The sequence below is a fragment of the Rhincodon typus genome, chromosome 3, assembly GCF_021869965.1.
Source record: "Rhincodon typus isolate 14 chromosome 3, sRhiTyp1.1, whole genome shotgun sequence".
Taxonomy (NCBI): domain Eukaryota; kingdom Metazoa; phylum Chordata; class Chondrichthyes; order Orectolobiformes; family Rhincodontidae; genus Rhincodon; species Rhincodon typus.
Window position 1 is genome coordinate 3,772,699 of NC_063334.1, and position 19,980 is coordinate 3,792,678.

The 19,980-nt window shown below is 40.4% G+C and overlaps 1 protein-coding gene across 1 annotated transcript in view; it reads left to right on the forward strand.

The window, feature by feature from the left end:
- The window catches only part of LOC109911708 (FERM and PDZ domain-containing protein 1), a 77,607-nt gene that overhangs the window by 52,928 nt on the left and 4,699 nt on the right, over positions 1 to 19,980 (forward strand). The window contains exons 13-14 of the mRNA XM_048619626.1: positions 3,618 to 3,762; positions 13,016 to 13,864. Of these exons, the coding sequence (XP_048475583.1) occupies positions 3,618 to 3,762; positions 13,016 to 13,864 (994 nt within the window). The remainder of the gene's footprint in view (positions 1 to 3,617; positions 3,763 to 13,015; positions 13,865 to 19,980) is intronic.

The window sequence follows — 19,980 nt, forward strand, 5'->3', positions numbered from 1 at the left end:
TTTTCTTAAAGAAGCACAAAAATCATTTCAGATTCAGTCACAAGATTCTGTCTTGCTTCCCCAGGATCACCTCACAATTATGCAAAACAATTACTAAGTTCAACAAATGCCTCTTCTGTAGTGGATTGAGGGAATAGTTTAAATCACAGAAGGAAGGATTAATTGGCTCCCTGTCCTGAGAAAGGTTGTTCTTGATAAATGTAAGGCAAATCTCCTTTAAAAGTTTTCTTTGGGAAGGAGAGGAGACATTAGTGAATGTTCTAACTGGTCATGTGGTCATCAAATGATTTTCCCACCTGCACTACACCATTGAGTCTCATGACACCTATTTAATGTAAATTAAATAATGAGCCAGAATTCACTGCCAAAGTAGCAGTGAGTTTCACAGCACTTGTCAATTTACTATTGTGTAAATTCTTGTGGTGAGGAAAAGTTGCTGAGAGATTTGTACCATTTGATTGCTAGCCTTGTTTAAACAGCAACTCACCCATTACCTTCTCAAGGTTTATAGAGTCATAGAGATCTACAGCACAGAAAAGGGCCCTTCAGCCCATTGAGTCTGTGCTGGTCAAAACGCCTATCTAACGCTATAAGATGATTTCCCAGCACTCGGCCCATAGCATTGTATGCCTTGGCATTGCAAGTGCACATCATAATACTTCTTAAATGTTATGAGGGTTTCTGCCTCTACCACCCTTGCAGGCAATGAGTTCCAGTTTCCCACCACACACTCGGTGAAAATGTTTTCCTCATATCTGCCCCTTACTTTAAATAAATGTCGCTGGTCACTGATTCCTCCATCAAGGGAAACATTTCTTTCTGTTGACAATATCTACGCCCCTCATAATTTTATACATCTCAATCATGTCCCCTCAGTCTCCTGTGCTCTTAGGAAAACAACCCCAGTCTACTCGATCTCTCTTCATAGCTAAAACTCTGCAGCCTAAGTAACATCCTGTTAAATCTTCTCTACACCCTCTCCAGTGCAATTCATCCTTCCTTTAATGTGGATTCCAGAACAGCACACAATACTGTAGCTATGATCTAACTAGCATTTTAGAAAGTTCCATTATGACCTGCTGTTAAACTCTGCATCTTGGCTAATAAAGGCAAGTATCCCATTCACCTTCATAATCACTTTATCCATCTGTCCTGATACTTTAAAGGACCAGTGGGCATCCACACTAAGGCCCTTCTGATTCTCAGTGCTTCCCAGGATCCTACTGGTCATCATGTATTCTCCTGACTTGTTTCTCGTCCCCAAGTGCATCACCTCACATTTATCCAGACTGAATTCCATTTGCCACTGATCAGCCTATCTGACCAACCCATCTATATACTCTCGTAATGTCAGGCTATCCTCCTCACTTTTTACCACCTGACCAATTTTTAAATCAACTGAAAACCTATTGATCAACCCTCCTACATTCAAGTCAGAATCAATTATATAAACCACAACCTGTAAGGGCCCCCACACTGATCCCTGTGTGACCTGTCCCGACACAGTTTTCCAGCTGGAAAAAACACCCCTCAACCATCATCCTCTGCGTTCTGCCACTCAGCCAATTATGGATCCAATTAGCCAAATTTCCTTGGATCCCATGGGCTCTTTTCTTTTCTACCAATCTCCCATGCAGGATCTTATCAAAAGTCTTGTTGACATCCAAATGGACATCAAAAGTATTCACTCACCTACACACCTTGTCAACTCTTTGAAAAATTCAATCAAGTTGGTTAGACATGAATTTCCTTTAACAAAACCATGCTGACTATTTTTGATTAATTCCTGCCTCTCCAATTACAAATTAATTCTGTCCCTCAGAATCGTTCTGGCAATTTCTCCAGCACGGGGTACAACTGATTGGTCTGTAGCCCTTGCTCCCTCTTGAATAACGGTACCACATTGGCTGTCTGCAAGTCCTCTGACACTACTTCTAGGATAGAGAGGAATTGAAAATTATTGACAATGTCCCTGGTATTTCCTCCCTTAACAACCTGGGATACATTTCATTCAGCCCTGGAGACTTATCGACTTCTAAGCCAGACCATTCAGAACCTTCTGTCTGTGAATGATAATCTCTTTAATTGTATCACAGACTCCTCCCTGATTTCTATACTCAAATCGGCCATGTCACTAGTGAATACTGACCATCCTCTGACTCCACTCATATATTATTACTGTGGTCCTAGTGGGCCCTACTCTTTCCTTTTATCCTAATGTACTTGTAAACCAGTTTAGGATTTCCCTTTATTTTACCTTCCAGGATCCTTTCATGTCCCCTTTCTGGTCTCCTATTCATAGAACAAAGAACATAGAACAGTACAGCACAGTGCAGGCCCTTCGGCCCATGATGTTGTGCCGAACTTTTACCCTAATCCTAAGGTCTATCTAACCTCCACCTCTACCTATTACTATTATCCATATGCCTATCTAATAGCAGCTTAAATGCCCCTAATGAAGCCCACTCCACTACCCTCTCCGGCAATGCATTCCACGCCCCGACCACTCTCTGAGTAAAGAACCTACCTCTGACGCATCCCCTATATCTACCTCCACTCACTTTAAAACTATGTCCCCTCATAATAGCTACCTCCACCCTAGGAGAAAGTCTCTGGCTATCTACTCTATCTATACCTCTGATCATTTTGTACGCCTCTATCAAGTCAAATTCTCCATTTTAAGTTCACTATTGCGCATTCTGTACAGCCTCAAACAGCCCTGGCTATCTGCATAAGTATCCCTTTTTCTCTTAATCCAATGCTGTATATCTCTAGATATCCGGGTCCCGCAGGCTTAAATGGTCCCACCCATTCTTTTATTGGAGCATGTTGGCCCTGTACTCTCCATACTTCCTTCTAGAATGCATCCCGTTGTTCTGTGACAAATTTGCTTGAAAGTTTTAAGAAATTGTTGCATCTGAGTATTAATGGTTAATTAAACTCATCCCAAGTTCCTATGTTGGAATAGTATCTAAAAAATACTCCATGTTTGCAAAGCTCTTTGGGATGTCCAGTGACTCTGAAAGATGCTATATAAATACAAGTTTTCCTTTCAAAGAGATGTGGGTAGTTAGTACTTGACAGAATCAAGATATTTTTTAATGATGAGTTTTAGGTTTTGATAATACAATCCACCTCTCCCATTCAGAAGAAGAATAAATCAAACCCCAGGTATTATTCCAAACTGTACTAAATTGTTGTTAGAAATTTGCATCATTTTACATTTGCTTTTACTTATCTTTTCTCTTTTTTTTCTCTATACAAGCACTTCTTTCTTTCTCTTTCTGAGCCCAATTTGACTAATCTACCTTCTGTATTGTTCCTGCTTCTTTCTCAATCCTTAATTTTCAAGGTTAAAGAGATAGATTGTTTTACCTATTATTTGACAAGATCCCAGATTCCCCGTTGCCCTCACTTATCAACTTGCACTTTGAGCAACTTACAATGTTTTCATGCTTTAGAGGGAAGAAAAAAAAACACTAAAATGTTGCATTCCAGCAAATTCTAGGCAGATAATGTTGAGCAAATACTGTTTAAAATAAAGGCATTGATACTAATTGAAGTTTAGCGCTATTAGTGGAAGAGTTCAATCACTGACACTATGCTTGTATTTACAGTCCCTGACTTTGTTACTGGAATCTCATCATGCCAAAGACCTTGTGTGTTTGATTGCTGGATATCATAGACTATATGTAAACCCAACAGACTCCATATTCATCTGGCCTAGCAACTATCAAAGTCAGACACTTACAAGTGAAGAAGGTAATATTTTGGTTATTGTTTATTTTTTAAAATGAGAATTCCAGTTTTATTCTTGCCATACTTTTGCCCAAGAAAGCATACATTCCAAATGTGAGATATCACAGTGTGGAGCTGGAGGAACACAGCAGGCCAGGCAGCATCAGAGGAACAGGAAAGCTGATGTTTTGGGTCGGGACCCTTCTTCAGAAACTCCCAACCCGAAATATCAGCTTTCCTGCTCCTCTGATGCTGCCTGGCATGCTGCGTTCCTCCAGCTCCCCACTTTCTTATCTCGGACTCCAGCATCGGCAGTTCTTGCTATCTCATTCCAAATGTGAATTTCGTTTCCATTGTCACTGCTCCCAGGCAGAATGTGTTTTCACTGGTATTTTTAGCACTGCAAACTGGACAGGGCTGTTCTGAATGTATCCAGAGACTGATTGAATCCTTGGTTAATGTCTGCCTTGGTTAAGAGGCAGCCTTTACATCCAGTGTGAAAGTTACAGTTTCAAGTAGCACTTGAAGATACTCTCACTGACTGGGTGCTGCATAGAGGTAAAAACTGAAAGAACTGCGGATGCTGTAAATCAGGAACAAAAACAGAAGTTGCTGGAAAAGCTCAGCAGGTCTGGTAGCATCTGTGAGGACAAAATCAGAGTTAACGTTTCAGGTCCTGTGACCCTTCCTCAGAACTGGAGCCAGAACTCAGAACCAGTTCTGGGGAAGGGTCACCTGACCCGAAACGTTAACTCTGATTTTTTCTTCACAAATGCTGCCAGACCTGCTGAGCTTTTCCAGCAACTTCTGTTTTTGTTGCTGCACAGAGGTGCTATCTTTTCAATGAGACATTGAGACTTTGGGAAAGTTTAGATAATTCCATGGTACCATTTGAAAAAAGGCAGAGTCCTCGTACTTTGCTCAATATCTGTTGTACCAGACTTGGTGTAGTGCAATGTGACAATATTAATTATTGACCAGAGAAAAGGCTTCTCTAGGTAGCACCTGCGCTCTGTTCGCGACAAATGACACCTTCTGGACGCGAACCATTTTAACTCCCCCTCCCACTCCCTGCGCGACATGTCCATCCTTGGCCTCCTCCAGTGTCACAATGATGCCACCCGCAAACTGGAGGAGCAGCACCTCATATTCCACCTTGGGATGCTATCCCAATGGCCTAAACGTAGATTTTACCAGCTTCAAAATCTCCCCACCCTTGGCCACATCCCATGACCAACCCTCCTTGATCTGACACAACCTGTCCATCTTCTCTCCCACCTATCTGCCCCTCCCATCCCACTGACCAATCCCCACCACTCCCTACCTGCACTCACCTATCACCATCTCACCTATCTTCCCCACCCCCACCCGTCCTCTCTCTATTTCTGAGCTCCCTTCCCCGCTACCCATAACATTTCTGAAGAAGAGTCCCGACCTGAAACGTCAACTTTCCTGCTCCTCTGATGCTGACAAGGCCTGCTGTGTTCCTCCAGCTCCACACTGTGTTATTTCTGACTCCAGCATCGGCAGTTCTTACTATCTCTAGGTAGATTAAATCTTCTATCCAGTTTTAAAGGGAGACGAGTGAGCATAAGACTAGTATTTTATACTTTACAAGGGGCAATTATGTGGGCATGAAAACTGAGCAGCTAAAATGAACTGAGATACTAGGTTCAGGAACAGATCGTAGAGAAGCAAAGGTAGATTTTTAGGGGATATTTCAAAGTACTCGGAATAAGTCTTTTTATACTATAAAATGAAGTTCTAAAGAGAGAACTAACCATCTATGATCAATGTAACAATTTAAGGAAGGTATCAAGATTAAGGGAGAAGTATATAATATGATTAGCAGGTCAGATGATTGGACAGAAGATAAAGAATGGCAGAGAATGACAAAGATTAATCAAGAGAAAGAAACTGGAGTATGATGGGATGCTAACTAGAAAAGTAAGAACAGACTGGGTGACCACTTTGCACAACACCTTTGGTCAGTGCACAAGCACGACCCCGACCTTCCCATAGCCGGTTGTTTAAACACAGCATCCTGCTCGCATGCCCACTTGTCTGTCCTCGGCACGCTGCAGTGAGTCACAGTGAAAACTGGAGGAACAAAATCTCATCTTCAAACTAGGCTCTATACAAGAAGGGAGGGAAAGAAGAAACTGTGGGCCGGTTAGTTTGATACTTGTCATAGGGAAGGTGTTCAAATCAATATTAAGGAGATTATAGTTGAATGCAGACAAAACTCCAGATATGTGGGGAGAGTCAGCATTGCTCTGTGAAAGGGAAATCATGTTTAACCAATTTATGTCAATTCTTTGAAGGAGTAGTCTGTGCTGTGGTTAATGGGGAACCTGTAAAGATACTATGCTTGGGTCTTCAGTGGGATTTGATGTGCAGTGTAAAAGTTTATTGCACCAAATAGGTCCCAAATGGTAACATAATTGTATGGGTAGAAGATTGGCTGGGTTCAAGATCCACCTGCTCCAGAGGTGTGTAATAACATCACTGAACAGGTTGATTAAAAATATCTAGAAGATTGGCTGACAGAAACAGAAAGTGTGCATGAAAGGATCCCTTTCTGATTGGGAGGAGGATGAGTCCGAGAAGAATCTGTGTTGGGACCTAAGCATTTTGCAATTTATATCAATGACTTCGAAATGGGGAGTTTAGATTACTCAAAGATAGGAAGGGAAGTAAGTTGCGAAGAAGACATAAGGAGTTTTCAGATGGATATCAACAGGTTGAATGAGCGCTCGAAGGTTTGGCTGATGGGATATAATATGGGAAACTGTGAAATTATTCAGTGGCAGGCAGAATAAAAAAAAAGCAGAGTATTGCTTAAAGCAAGAACAACTGCACCATTTCAGGGTACAGAAATATTTATATGTTGTAGTGCATGATGCACAAAAGCAAAGTGCAGCGAACAAATGTGAAGGCTAATGGAAAACTATTCTTTATTGGGAGAGTATTGAATGCAAACATAAAGATGTTTTGCTTTAGTTATCCAGGGCATCGGTGAGACTATGTCTCTAATATTGCATGCAGTTTTGATCTTCTCATTTAAGGAAGACTGTAAATGTTTTTAAAACAGTTCAGAGGAGCTTCTTGAGATTGATACTTGAGAAAAGGTTGTGCAAACTGCCTTGCTTCCATTGGAGTTTAGATGTGTGAAGGGTGATTTGATAGAAGTATATACAATCCTGAACAGTCTTGACAAATTGGAAGCAGGAATGATGTTTCCTGGCTTGAGTGAATCCAAAATTAGGGGTCACTGTTTTAAAAAAAAATACAAAAAAACAGAGATGAGTGTTTTTCTTCCAGATGGTTGTGAAACTTTAACACTTTTTTTGCCTCGGAAGATGGTGGAGGTGGGGTCATTGAATCCTTTTTAAGGTTGAGGTAGATAGATATTTGGAGGGCACGAGAATGAAAGGTTCACGTAGATGGGGAAATAGGGTATGAAGCACAAACAGGTTAGTTATGATCATATTGAATGGCAGGGTAGGCTCCATTGTCCCAGTGACTTATATCTGTTCCTAATTGATTTGTACTTCTTCTATTTGCTTTCAATTCAGTCCATTTCCTGGATGGAAAGACTCAGTTTCTTTTCTCAGCATACATTTCCTCTGTGGCATATCGTCCACACCTTCAGTACAGACAGAAGGCAGCTCAGCCATCACCCTCTCAAGGGCAATTAGGGATGGGCAATAAATGCTGGTCACCCAGTAACACCCTCATCCCATGAATTAATATATTGAAAAAACACAGGGTAAAGGACAAGAGGATTCTTCTTTCAGATCTTTGAAATGTGTGCAGATTATTAAAAATCAGGATTAACAGACCCATCAGCTCCTGTGGGTATTGTATCCAAAGGATGGTAATACTTTTCATTCCAATGCCAATTCTTCCATTAGACTGATCAGTTCTATGGAGCATTCGCAATGTTTGTTTTACTTTGGTATCATTTTCAGAAAGCGACTCTTTTCAATGAAGTTATGATAGAAAATAAACTCATGTCAGTTTAAACATGTTTCCATCTCAGAATGATATCTGTAGCAGCAATCTGAGAGAGATGAGTCAATCACAGTTCAGACTTCGCTCATATTTTCCAACAGCATTACTCACTCTGACCTAGTGCCGATGAAGTGGGTTTCAGTTGCTGTTGGGTCTTGTCAATGTTCCAGAATGTAGGAACATATATTTCATGATACATATTCTTAGGAAATATAGGATCTGAAAAATCTTGAAAGCTTAAGCATGGAATCTCACAATCGGAAACATTGATCAAGAAATAGGATTTTTAATAGCAAATTTTATTTACTGTAAAAGTTACTAATTTTGCTTTTATGTCGTGAGTAACAAGCCTGGCACTGAAATTGAGTGGTATGCTGAATCTGAACAAACATGTACAATTGACATGACATCAATATTGAAGCTGTAACTGTTAAAGGCTCTGCCCTGTGGTAATTCCACCAACTAATTCCTTGCAGACAGTAATACACTATTTTCCTGAAGAAATCTTGACTTACAATCATAGAGTCATAGAGATATACAGCACGGAAACAGACCCTTCAGTCTAACTTGTCCATTCCGACCAGATATCCAATGTAAATCTAGTCCCATTTGCCAGCATTTGGCCCATATCCCTCTATATCCTTCCTATTCATATACCCATCCAAATGCCTTTTAAATGTTGTAATTCTACCAGTCTCCACCACTTCCTCTGGCTGCTCATTCCATACACACTCTGTGTGAAAAAGTTGCCCCTTAAGTCCCTTTTAAGTCTTTCCCCTCTCACCTTAAACCTATGCCCTCTAGTTTTGGACTCCGCCACCCCAGGGAAAAGTTCTAACCTGTTAACCTATCTGTGCCCCTCATGATTTTATAAACCGCTATAAGGTCACCCCTCAGCCTCCGACGCTCCAGGGAAAATAGCCCCAGCCTATTCAGCTTCTCCCTATAGCTCAAACCCTCCAACCCTGGCAACATCCCCACAAGTCTTTTCTGAACCCGTTCTAGTTTCACAACATCCTAGCTATAGCAGGGAGACCAGAATCGAAAGCAGTATTCCAAAAGTGGCTGAACCAATGTCCTATACAGCTACAACATGACCTCCCAACTCCTTTACTCAATGCACTGACCAATAAGGCAAGCATACCAAACGTCTTCTTCACTATCCTATCTACCTGTGACTCCACTTTCAAGAAACTATGAACTTGCACTCCAAGGTCTCTTTGTTCAGCAATACTCCCCAGGACCTTACCATTAAGTGTATAAGTCCTGCCCTGATTTGCCTTTCCAAAATGCAGCACCTCACATTTATCTACATTAAACTCCACCTGCCACTCCTCGGCCCACTGGCCCATCTGATAAAGATCCCATTGTACTCTAAGGTAACCTTCTTCACTGTCCACTACACCATCAATTTTGTTGTCATCTGCAAACTTACTAAATATACCTCCTATATTCACATCCAAATGATTTATATAAATGACGAATAGCAGTGGACACCGCACTGATCCTTGTGGCACACTACTGGTCACAGACCTCCAATCTGAAAAGCAATGCTCCACCACCACTCTCTGTCTTCTACCTTTGAGCCAGTTCTGTATCTAAATAGCTAGTTCTCCCCATACTGTGTGATCTAACCTAGCTAACCTGTCTGCCATGAGGAAACTTGTCGAACACCTTACTGATGTCCATACAGATCTCATCCAGCGCTCTCCCCTCATTAATCCTCTTTGTTACTTCTTCAAAAAACTCAATCAGATTAGTGAGACATGATTTCCCACGCACAAAGCCATGTTAACTATCCCTAATCAGTCCTTGCCTGTCCCTCAGGATTCCCTCCAACAACTTGCCCACCACTGTTGTCAGCCTCACTGGTTTATAGTTCCCTGGCTTTTCCTTTCCACCTTTCTTAAATAGTAGCACCACATTAGCCATCCTCCAGGCTTCCGGCACCTCACCACTGGCTATCAATGATACAAACGTCTCAGCAAGGGGCCCAGAAATCACTTCCCTCACTTCCCACAGAGTTCAGGTCCCGGGGATTTATTCACTTCTTTGCATTTTAAGACGTTCAGTACCATCCCCTCTGTAATTTGGACATTTTTCAAGATTTCGCTATTTATTTCCCCATGTTCACTATCTTCCATATCCTTCTCCACAGTAAACACTGATACAAAATATTCATTTAGTATCTCCCTTGTCTTCTGCGACCCCACACATAGGCGGCCTTGCTAATCTTTAAGGGCCCTATCTTACCCTAGTTACCCTTTTGTCCTTACGTATTTGTAGAATCCCTTTGGATTCTCCTTAACCCTATTTTCTACAGCTATCTCATGTGCCCTTTTTGCCCTCCTGATTTCCCTCTTAAGTATAATCCTACTGCCTTTATACTCTTCTAGGGATTCACTCAATCTCTGTTGTCTATACCTGACATATGCTTCCTTCTTTTTCTTGACCAAAACCTCAATTTCTCTAGTCATCCAGCATTCCCCACACCTACCAGCTTTGCCCTTCACTCTAAAAGGATCATACTGTCTCTAGACTTTTGTTATCTCATTTTTGAAAGCTTCCCATTTTCCAGCCATCCCTTTGCCTGTGAACATCAACCCCCCCAGTTAACTTTTGAAAATTCTTTCCTAATAACGACAAAATTGGCCTTCCTCCAATTTAGAATTTTAATTTTTAGATTCGGTTTATCCTTTTCCATCATTATTTTAAACTAATAGAATTATGGTTACTGGCCCCAAAGTGCTCCCCCACTGACACCTCAGGCACCTGCCCTGCCTTATTTCCCAAGAGTAGGTCAAGTTTTGCACCTTCTCTAATAGGTACATCAACATACTGAATCAGAACATTTTCTTGTACACACTTCACAAATTCCTCTTCATCCAACCCTTTAACACTATGGCAGTCCCAGTCTGTGGAAAAATAAATTCCCCTACCATAACCAACCTATTATTCTTAGAAATAACTGAGGCATCCTTACAAATTTGCTTCTCAGTTTCCCACTGATTATTGGGGAAGGGGTTTATAGTAGAATCCCAATAAGGTGATCATCCCTTTCTTATCTCTCTGTTCCTTGGACGTATTCCCAGGAATATCCTTCCTAAGTACAGCAGTAATGTTATCCTTAATCAAAAACGCCACTTCCCCTTCCTTTCTTGCTCCCCTTTCTATCCTTCCTATAGCATCTACACCCTGGAACATTAAGCTGCCAGTCCTGTCCATCCCTAAGCTACGTCTCTATTGCTATGATATCCCAGTCCCATGTTCCTAGCCATGCCCCGAGTTCATCTGCTTTACCTGTTCGGCCTCTTGCATTGAAATAAATGCAGTTTAAATTATCAGCCCTACCTCATTCTCTGCTTTATTCCCACCTGTTCTAATTGTTTGACTTACTCCTTTTTCCCAACTATACCAGTCTCTTTTGTCAAAATCTCCCTAGGTTCTACCATCATCCCCCCTACTCCGCACCCCCCCCCCCCAAAAAAACTAGTTTAAATCCTCCCGAGCAGCTCTAGCAAATATCCCACCAAGTATATTAGTCCCCATCCAATTCAGGTGCAATCCTTCCTTCTAATACAGGTCACTTCCACACCAGAAGAGATCCCAATGATCCAAAAATGTGAATCCTTCTCCCCTGCACCAGCTCCTCAGCCACGCATTCATCTCCTCTATCCTCTTATTCCTACCCTCACTAGCTTGTGGGTAATCCAGATATTATTACCCTCGAGGACCTCCTCTTTAAATTCCTGCCTAACTTCCTATATTCTCTCCTCATAATCTGATCTTTTTCTCTTCCCATGTCGTACAACAACCTCCTGCTGGTCCCTCTCCCCTTTGAGAATATTCTGCACCCTCTCCAAGATATCCTTGATCCTTGCACCAAAGAGTCAACATCCCATTCTGATGTCTCGCTGTCAGCCGCAGAAACATCTGTCTGTGCCTCTGACTAGAGAGTTCCCCATCATAATCGATCGCTTGGAATATGGCGTACCCCTCATTACATTAGAGCCAATCTCGGTACCAGAAACCTGGCTGTCAGTGCTACATTCCCTGAGAGCCCATCACCCCCTGCATTGTCCAAAACAGCAAACTTGTTTGAGATGGGGATAGCCAAAGGAGACTCCTGCACTACCTACCTCCCTCTCCTACCTTTCCTGGAGGTAACCCAACTACCTGACTGTATCTTCAGTTTATCTCATTTCCTGAAACTGCTATCCATCAAACCATTCCCTGCACCCCCACCAGCTCCTGTAAATTCCTCATTGCCTCTAACTGCTGCTCCAATCAATCCATGTGATCTGATAGGATTTGCAACCAAGCACACTTGCGGCAGACATAATCATCAGTAACATGGAAATGCTTCCCTAATCTCCCTCATCCGACAGGAAGAGCACATCACTCTACTAAAGGCCATCTTTACACCTTAACAACCTACTGAGCCTGAAAATAGCACAGTCTTACTGCTTTAAAAAATACTGCTCCAGGCTAACTTAGTACCTTTGTTTTATATTTTTAAAGTTTAATCAAGAGACAGATCTCAATAAAAATATATAATCAAAAAGAACCCACTCTACCCACTAGACTTACAAAAAAATCTAGCCTCTTAGCTGCTCCCCTGCTGTGAGCTCCCATAGGTCAGTTGTGAATTTTGCTGTTTGTTTATTTTCCTCAGAGATCTACAATGTCCAGAAATACTTGAAATCAAACAGTGGAGGCAGTAACTGTGAAGGTTCACTGTTGGGTCAGACAGCAGTGTGGGCTTCTTTCTCCGCTGATTCACTTCTCACCATGTGCCCACTACCTTTGTCTCCCTTTCTCCTTTTTTAAACTGCCGCTGTTTCCCAAACTTCTAAAACAATGCAACAGCTTATAAAACAGTAATTACTGCTCCTAGAACTCAAGGAAATCAGCTCCAAAATACCTCAAAAAACGAGCAGCTCCTACAACCACAAATTCTTCGCATCCTCCATCTTGGATTACCCAGAATCCTTTTTTATCCAAACAAACATTTTCAACCAAAATAAATAACATAAATAGAAAGGCACAGTGTGGAAGTTAATCACAGTTCTTCAAGTTTGTATTAAAAGTGGTACTTTATTTATTTATTAACAGGATTAGGGTGTCGCTGGCTAGGTCAGCATTTATTGCCCATCCCTAAGTGCCCAGAGAATATGTTTAAGATAGCAGAATTCAGTTTTTAAAGCAATATTAGATGGTTCCTTCGTCTGACCTTAGGTGTAACTTTTCCACTATGCAGGTGATGAGGCCCGAGGATTAAGTGATTCAGAGTCAACGTCAGACATTGACTCATCGTTGGATTTGTCTATAGAGCTCCACAAATTGAGAAATGGATTCATACAACCTCTGACTGAAGAAAATGAAGATATTGAGAACTCAGAAAGTGAGGCTACAGACAGTGACTGCTTAAGGGAGGATATTCAGGAAGAGACCAGTTGCAGCACAGGGGACGTGTCTGATCTGAATGATGAAACAATAAGTCAGGGAGGAGACATTTGTGAAAGAAGCTGTTCTGCCTACTCTATGGACGAACTGCAAACAGAGACTTCAATGAGCAGTACATCAGGTCCACACTCACATGGCGAGATTTCTGAAGATGATGATAAAGATTCTATCACTGAAGAGAGTGAAGGTGAGCCAGTTATGAAGAAGCACTGTATCATGGAATCTAAAGCCAGTTTCGAACAGCCTTCAACAGACTCCTTAATCTCTACTCAGTCCCTTTCTAAATACATTGCCAGTGATATAAAGGTGTTTTGCTCTTCTCCTGACCTTAGCCAAAGTGAGAACCCTTACACTGCAGAATGTTGTAACCAGTGCCCCAGCAATGATGGTGAGAGTCATGCAGAAGGGGACGGATCTTGGAGTTTGACAAGTCATGGCCTGCTCACTGAGTTACCACCAATTCCTCTTCCAGAGGAACCAGCTACTGACAGGGAGCTATCCAGTGAGGTCCGCACTATCCCGATTCTGGATCCTCCCCCTGGCTTTCAGGACAGCAGTTCTGATGACGAATTTTTCGATGCAGCTGAAAAATTTACTGATGTAGAACGTCCAGTTGACATCAAGTTCAGTGGAACTGGAGCAGGTTGGTCTGACTGATGACAATCAGGTTTCCATTTACTTTTGCTTACTCCACATGGCAAGTTAATATGAAATCCAAAGTATATTCGAACATATTTTAAAAAATAATTAAGAATTATAATTAACTAGAATATTTTCTGTGTTTATTTTGATTCACTTATTACATATTACCAATGCATCTTTATGTACTTGACTGGTAATGACACATGAGGGACATGTACTGAGTTTCAGTGATGTGAAGGATCTGAATTAAACAGAAAAAGATGAAATTATTGAAGCTTCCCAAGTTAAAAGCTGCATCTTGAGAAGTGAAATCAATTTAGACCTACTATTGCACTCATTTGGAAAAGTCAATTTCAAGAAATTGACATATCTGAGAATTGCAAAGCTTCTAATTTAGTGATGATTAGTCCCTGGTAAAGTCATTCAATTTCAAAAGGAATAAACAGACATTGTAATTTAAAAAGATTATACTTTACAAAAAATAAATCAAAATTCCTAACTTGTAACAGAAATCTTTAAATCAAAAGATGGTTGACTGTGAACCCATAACTGAAGTCAATTACTTGTTCAGTTCTCTGGGATGGGAATTGAACTCCTTACCTTTCAACACAGCAGCAACAATACTATGGCTGAGCCAAGGTAAACCCTTCGCTTTGGTCTTGTGCTTCAGGTTTGTGAATTCAAAACCCGTAAAGTTGTGAAGTTGCATAACAGACATTGAGATAAAGGATCCACAAATAGTCCTTGATTTTAACAATGAGTGTGAATAGAACCTCCCACAGGGATGTCAGCATTAGACCCAGGAAATTATGTACACAGTCTGCTCCCTGAAACCAGGTGATACCATGACCAGCAGATGGGAGCAGAAAATTGGCAAGGAACCCTTAGTCAGCTCTGCCTACTCCCTCATTCACATTGTGGCTGGCCGAGGGAGCTCAAATTGTGTCCATTAATTCACCCAAATAAAGGTAAAATACTGCAGATGCTGCAAATCTGAAATAGAAACAGGAAGTGCTGGAGAAGTGCAACAGGTCTGGCAGCATCTGAGGAGAGAGAAATAGAGTTAATATTTTGAACCTGAAATGACTCTTCTATCTCCAGTTCTGAAGAATCATATATTATAGAAACATTTAACTCTCTTTCGCTGTCCACAGATGCTGCCAGACCTGCTGAGTCTCGCCAACACTTTCTGTTTTTATTCTCTTCATTCCACACCTGTTTCAGTTAACTTTCTAGTTGTCCCTTCACTATAAACCCAATGGAGCATTCACTAATGTTTTATTCATTTGAAGTATAGAACATTTTATGATGCGGATGTTTATGGCCCATCGTGTCTAAGAACAATATAGCCACCTCCTAGTTTCCAGCTCTTGCAGGTTAGAGTACCTCTAATGCATATCCACACACTTCTTAAATGTGACATGGGTTTCTGTATATATCCTGTTTTCAGGCAGTAAGCACAATGCAGATTTCATCACCCTCTGGATAAAAAGAAAATTCCTCAATTCTCCTCTGTGTCGATACTATGGCTTTAAGAGGTGTACTCTGTCCATAGAATCCCTACAGTGTGGAAACAGGCCATTCGGCCCAACAAGTCCATACCACCCCTCCGAAGAGCATCCCACCCAGACCCATTCCCTATAACCCAGCATTTCCCATGTCTAATCCACCTAATTTACACACCCCTACGGGCAATTTAACATGGCCAATCCACCTAACCTGCACATCTTTGGACTGTGGGAGGAAACTGGAGCACCCACAGGAAACCCACGCAGACACGGAGAGAATGTGCAAACTCCACACAGACAGTCACCCAAGGCTTGAATCGAACCCGGGTCCCTGGTGCTGTGAGGCTGCAAGCTAACCGCTGTGCTACCGTGCCACCCTAAGATGTCCTGTTTTTTTTTTAAACGAAGAAAGGTTGAGACAGAATTGCCAATCGGTCTACTCAGATCCAATAAAGTAAACGGTTTGTGAGGCCTTAGGGTGCAGTTTTTTCAAAGTTGGAACAATAGAAGCAGCCTGAATGGGTGAGGTCAAGCTCCCACAGAACCAGAATTTTTAGTTTTGATTTTTCAATAGCAGTTGCTGGGTCTTGAACCTGGGTTTGGAAGCTGCAATACACCTCTCCTTGCTACTCTCTCTCTCTGAGTTTTCTCTTGATATTTTTCCTCCTGGACTAGAGAATTCCACATGAGACAATCTTTTTTTTACTGAATTTGCCTTTGACAAAGGTGTGTTTATAGGATATTACTATATTGGAAAGGTTACTGTATTGTAGCTAAATAATGGATTATTCTGTTAAATTTTCCAATAGATTTAAGTTATTTGAATTTCTTCTTTCTTTTGTTGTATTTTAACTATATTGTACGAATAAAGAGTGTTTGCTTCAAGACTAGTAGTTTGACCAATCAAATTGCATCTGGAATGCAATGCCTAGCACTTGCCTTTAAAATAAGAAAAGGTTAGGGTATAGGCTATCTTCTTAATATATTTTGAGGGGGTTTGGTCTGGTCTATCACATCTAATTCTTCTACCAATCGCTTTAAATCTGCGACCCCTTGATTATTGATTACTCTGCCAATGGAAAATGTTCCTTTTAAGTTCATTCTGTTTAGGCCCCTCATAATTTTACATTCCTCAGTTCAATCTTCCCCCAGTCTCTTTTGTTGCGAAGAAGACACTCAGTCTCGCTTGTCAAATCTCACCTCATAAGTGATTTTCTCAAACAATGGCAACATCCTTTCTAGTCCTTTCTGTACCCTCCAAGTTGATCTTGTTAATAACACAGAGAGGGTTCGGAGAGGACTAACAAGGATGTTGCCATGGTTAAATAATTTATGAGTAGAGATTTGATATTTAGTAAAGTATCCTGTTTAGCCTCCTTAAGAGGTCTGTAGACAACCACTTCAAAGTTCCCTGTTGCTCTACTCTTACTATTAATTGTGTATTCCTTTGTTTTAATTTGCCTTCCTCATAAGCATCACCTCACACTTTTTTGATTGTAATTCTTATTGCCCCTTTTTTGGCCAACTGTCCAGTGATTGATAGTTTCCTGTGGTCTACAACTTTACTCCTCGTTATCAATCACACAACCAATTATTTTTTTGTAAAATTCTTTCTCCAAATTAAAACCTTTCACTCTTAGCCTATCTTTGTCCTTTTCCAGACCAATTGAATGAAATCATGGTCACTGTTATGGAAATACACTCCCTGCTGATGCTTCTTCGATCTGCCTTGCTTAATTTCCAAAAACTTAAGTGCAGAACTGCCCTTGATCAAACAAAAGGGGATAAGAATAGCTATTACCTATTGGAGAGCCAGTTTGACTTTGATGGTGGGAAAGCTTTTCGAAATGATAAGCTGAGACAAAATTAACAGTACTTTGATAAGTGTGAATTAATTATGGAAAGCCAGCATTAATTTAAGGTCATAGAGATATACAGCATGGAAACAGATCCTTCGGTCCAACTTGTCCATGCCAACCAGATATCCTAAATTAATCTAGTCCCATTTGCCAGTATTTGGCCTATATCCCTTCAAACACTTCCTATTCATACACCCATCCAGATGCCTTTTAAATGTTGCAATTGTACCAGCCTCCACCACTTCCTCTGGCAGTTCATTTCATACACGGACCACCCTCTGCATGAAAAAGTTGCTCCTTTGGTCCCTTTCAAATCTTTCCCCTTTCATCTGAAACCTATGCCCTCTAGTTTTGGACTCTGCTACACTGGGGAAAAGACCCTGTTTATTCACATTATCCTTGCCCCTAATGATTTTACAAACTTCTATAACGTCACCCCTCAGCCTCCAACACTCCAGGGAAAATATCCCCAGCCTATTCAGCCTGTTTAAAGGCAGATAGTTTTTACATAACTTGTATATGATTCTTTTGGATGATGCAATAAAGAGGGTTGTTAAGGATAATGCAGTTAATGTGATGTATATAAAGTATTTGATAAGATATCACGAAATAATTTTGCCACCAAATTAGAAAAAAATGAAGTGTCTGAGCGACTGTAAGTGGGTAGTAGTGATAGTAGGAACTGCAGATGCTGGAGAATCCGGGACAACAAGGTGCAGGGCTGGATGAACACAGCAGGCCAAGCAGCATCATAGGAGCAGAGAGGCTGACGTTTCGGGCCTAGACCCTTTGCTTGTTTTTGGACTCAGTGGGGGAAGATATTCAGTGCGGTTTCCCCATGGTTCAAAAATAGGATCACTGCTTTTCTTGATAAATTTTAATGATTTAGACTTCAATGTAGGCTTTAAGAGGATATGGAATTGCTGGTGAAATGGAAAGGCATGTGGTGGATGAAATTTAATGTATTCGGTGAATTTTACACAGTGAGTAGCTCCGATCCAGAATGTGTTACCTGAAGGTGTGGTGGAAGTAGATTTAATCATGGTTTTCAAAAGAAAGGAAAGATTTACAAGATTGTTTCCAGGGATGAGGGATTAAAATTTCATCAGTAAGTTGTAGAAGTTCACCTTTGAGAAGTAATGTTGAAAGGATGAGCGATCTAGACGGAGCAGATACAGAGAAATCAGTGAAGGAATGGAGATCCAGAGGACTCTAATTTAAAGTGATTGACAAGAGAATAAAAGAGGACATAGAAAAATCTTTCTATGCAGTGAGTGGAGGGAGATTCAGTCATGTCTTTGAAAAGAAAGTTGATAGTAAACAGGAGAGTAATAGTAGTAGTCCATCAGTGAATAGGGTCCATGCAGAGAAATACAAAGATAAAAGAAGCAAAGGTTATTTACTTAAATGAACAAGCATTCATGATGAGATAGATGAACAAGTTGCACAAACAGAATTAAATGAGTTTGATTTTATTGCCATTATAAAGACAAGATATCCTAGGTTGGGAAATAAATATTACAGGGTATAAAACCTGTCAAAAAGGCAGTCAAAGTGGAAAAGAAGGAGGACTATCACAGAAAGTAAAGGACAATATAAGGACTGGGGTGAGAAAGGATCTTGGCTATGAAGATCGGGTAATAGAATTGATTCAAGTGGAGAAAAGAAATGATAAGGGGAGAAAAGGGTTGATGAGAATAATTTGTAGTCCCCTACCAGTGGTTATATTGTTATATTCAGCATTAAGTAATAAAGGGTGGAGTTTGCAGCAAATTGGGAAGAACTTTAATCTCTAAATATGCTATTCAATTTCAATTGGCAAAGGTAGCCTTGAATTTGAGTTTGCAGAATGTTATCACAATAGTTTCTTGCAATAATAGATTGTGGAATTGTTAAATGATTAAAATATCTTAGATGTAATATCGCCTAAAGAGGTGAAGTTAATTAGTAATTCCTAGTAAAAGATTATCTGCAAAAATACGATCATAATAAAATTGAATTCCATATTAAGACTAAAACAGATGTACTTCATTCCCAAAAAGTACCTTAGATTTAATCTTTATAAAATTAAAGGAAGAGGCTTATAAGGTTATAAAGAATAGTAGAAAGCCTGAGAATTGGGACTGTTTAAAAAAAAAACTGGTAATCAAAAGTTTGTAAAAAGTGTAAAAAGAATAAGAGAATGAACTAACCAGGAATGTAAACGTAAATTGGAAAAGTTTTTATATTTATGCAGAAAGGAGAAGGGTAGCTAAAGTAAACGTTGGTCCCTTGGATTGAGGAGACAGGAGCAATTATAATTTGTGCCCACCTTCACAGTAGAATGTACAAATGTATATCAAAAATAGTGATTAACCAAGGAACTAACAAGGGTGAGCAATGTACAAGTGATTAGTATCAGTGGAGGAAAAGTATTAGAGAAATCTAAGGACTAAGAGCTAACAAATCCCAAGCTCTGATGACCTACATCTGAGGGTTCTAAAAGAGGCAGATGCAGAGAAAGTGGATGCAATTGTTATGATTTTGCAGAATTCCATTTTAATAAAAACACTCCAGCATATTAGTAGTTAGCAAATGTAACATTGATCTTCAAGAACAACAGTGGCTGGGAAAATGTTGGAAACCATCATTTAGGAGGTCTTAGTAATGCACTTAGAATGATGTAAAGGGATAAGACGGCATCAACATGGTTTTGTGAAAAGGAAATTGTTTAATTAGTTTATTAAAGCTTTTTGAGGATATGATTACTA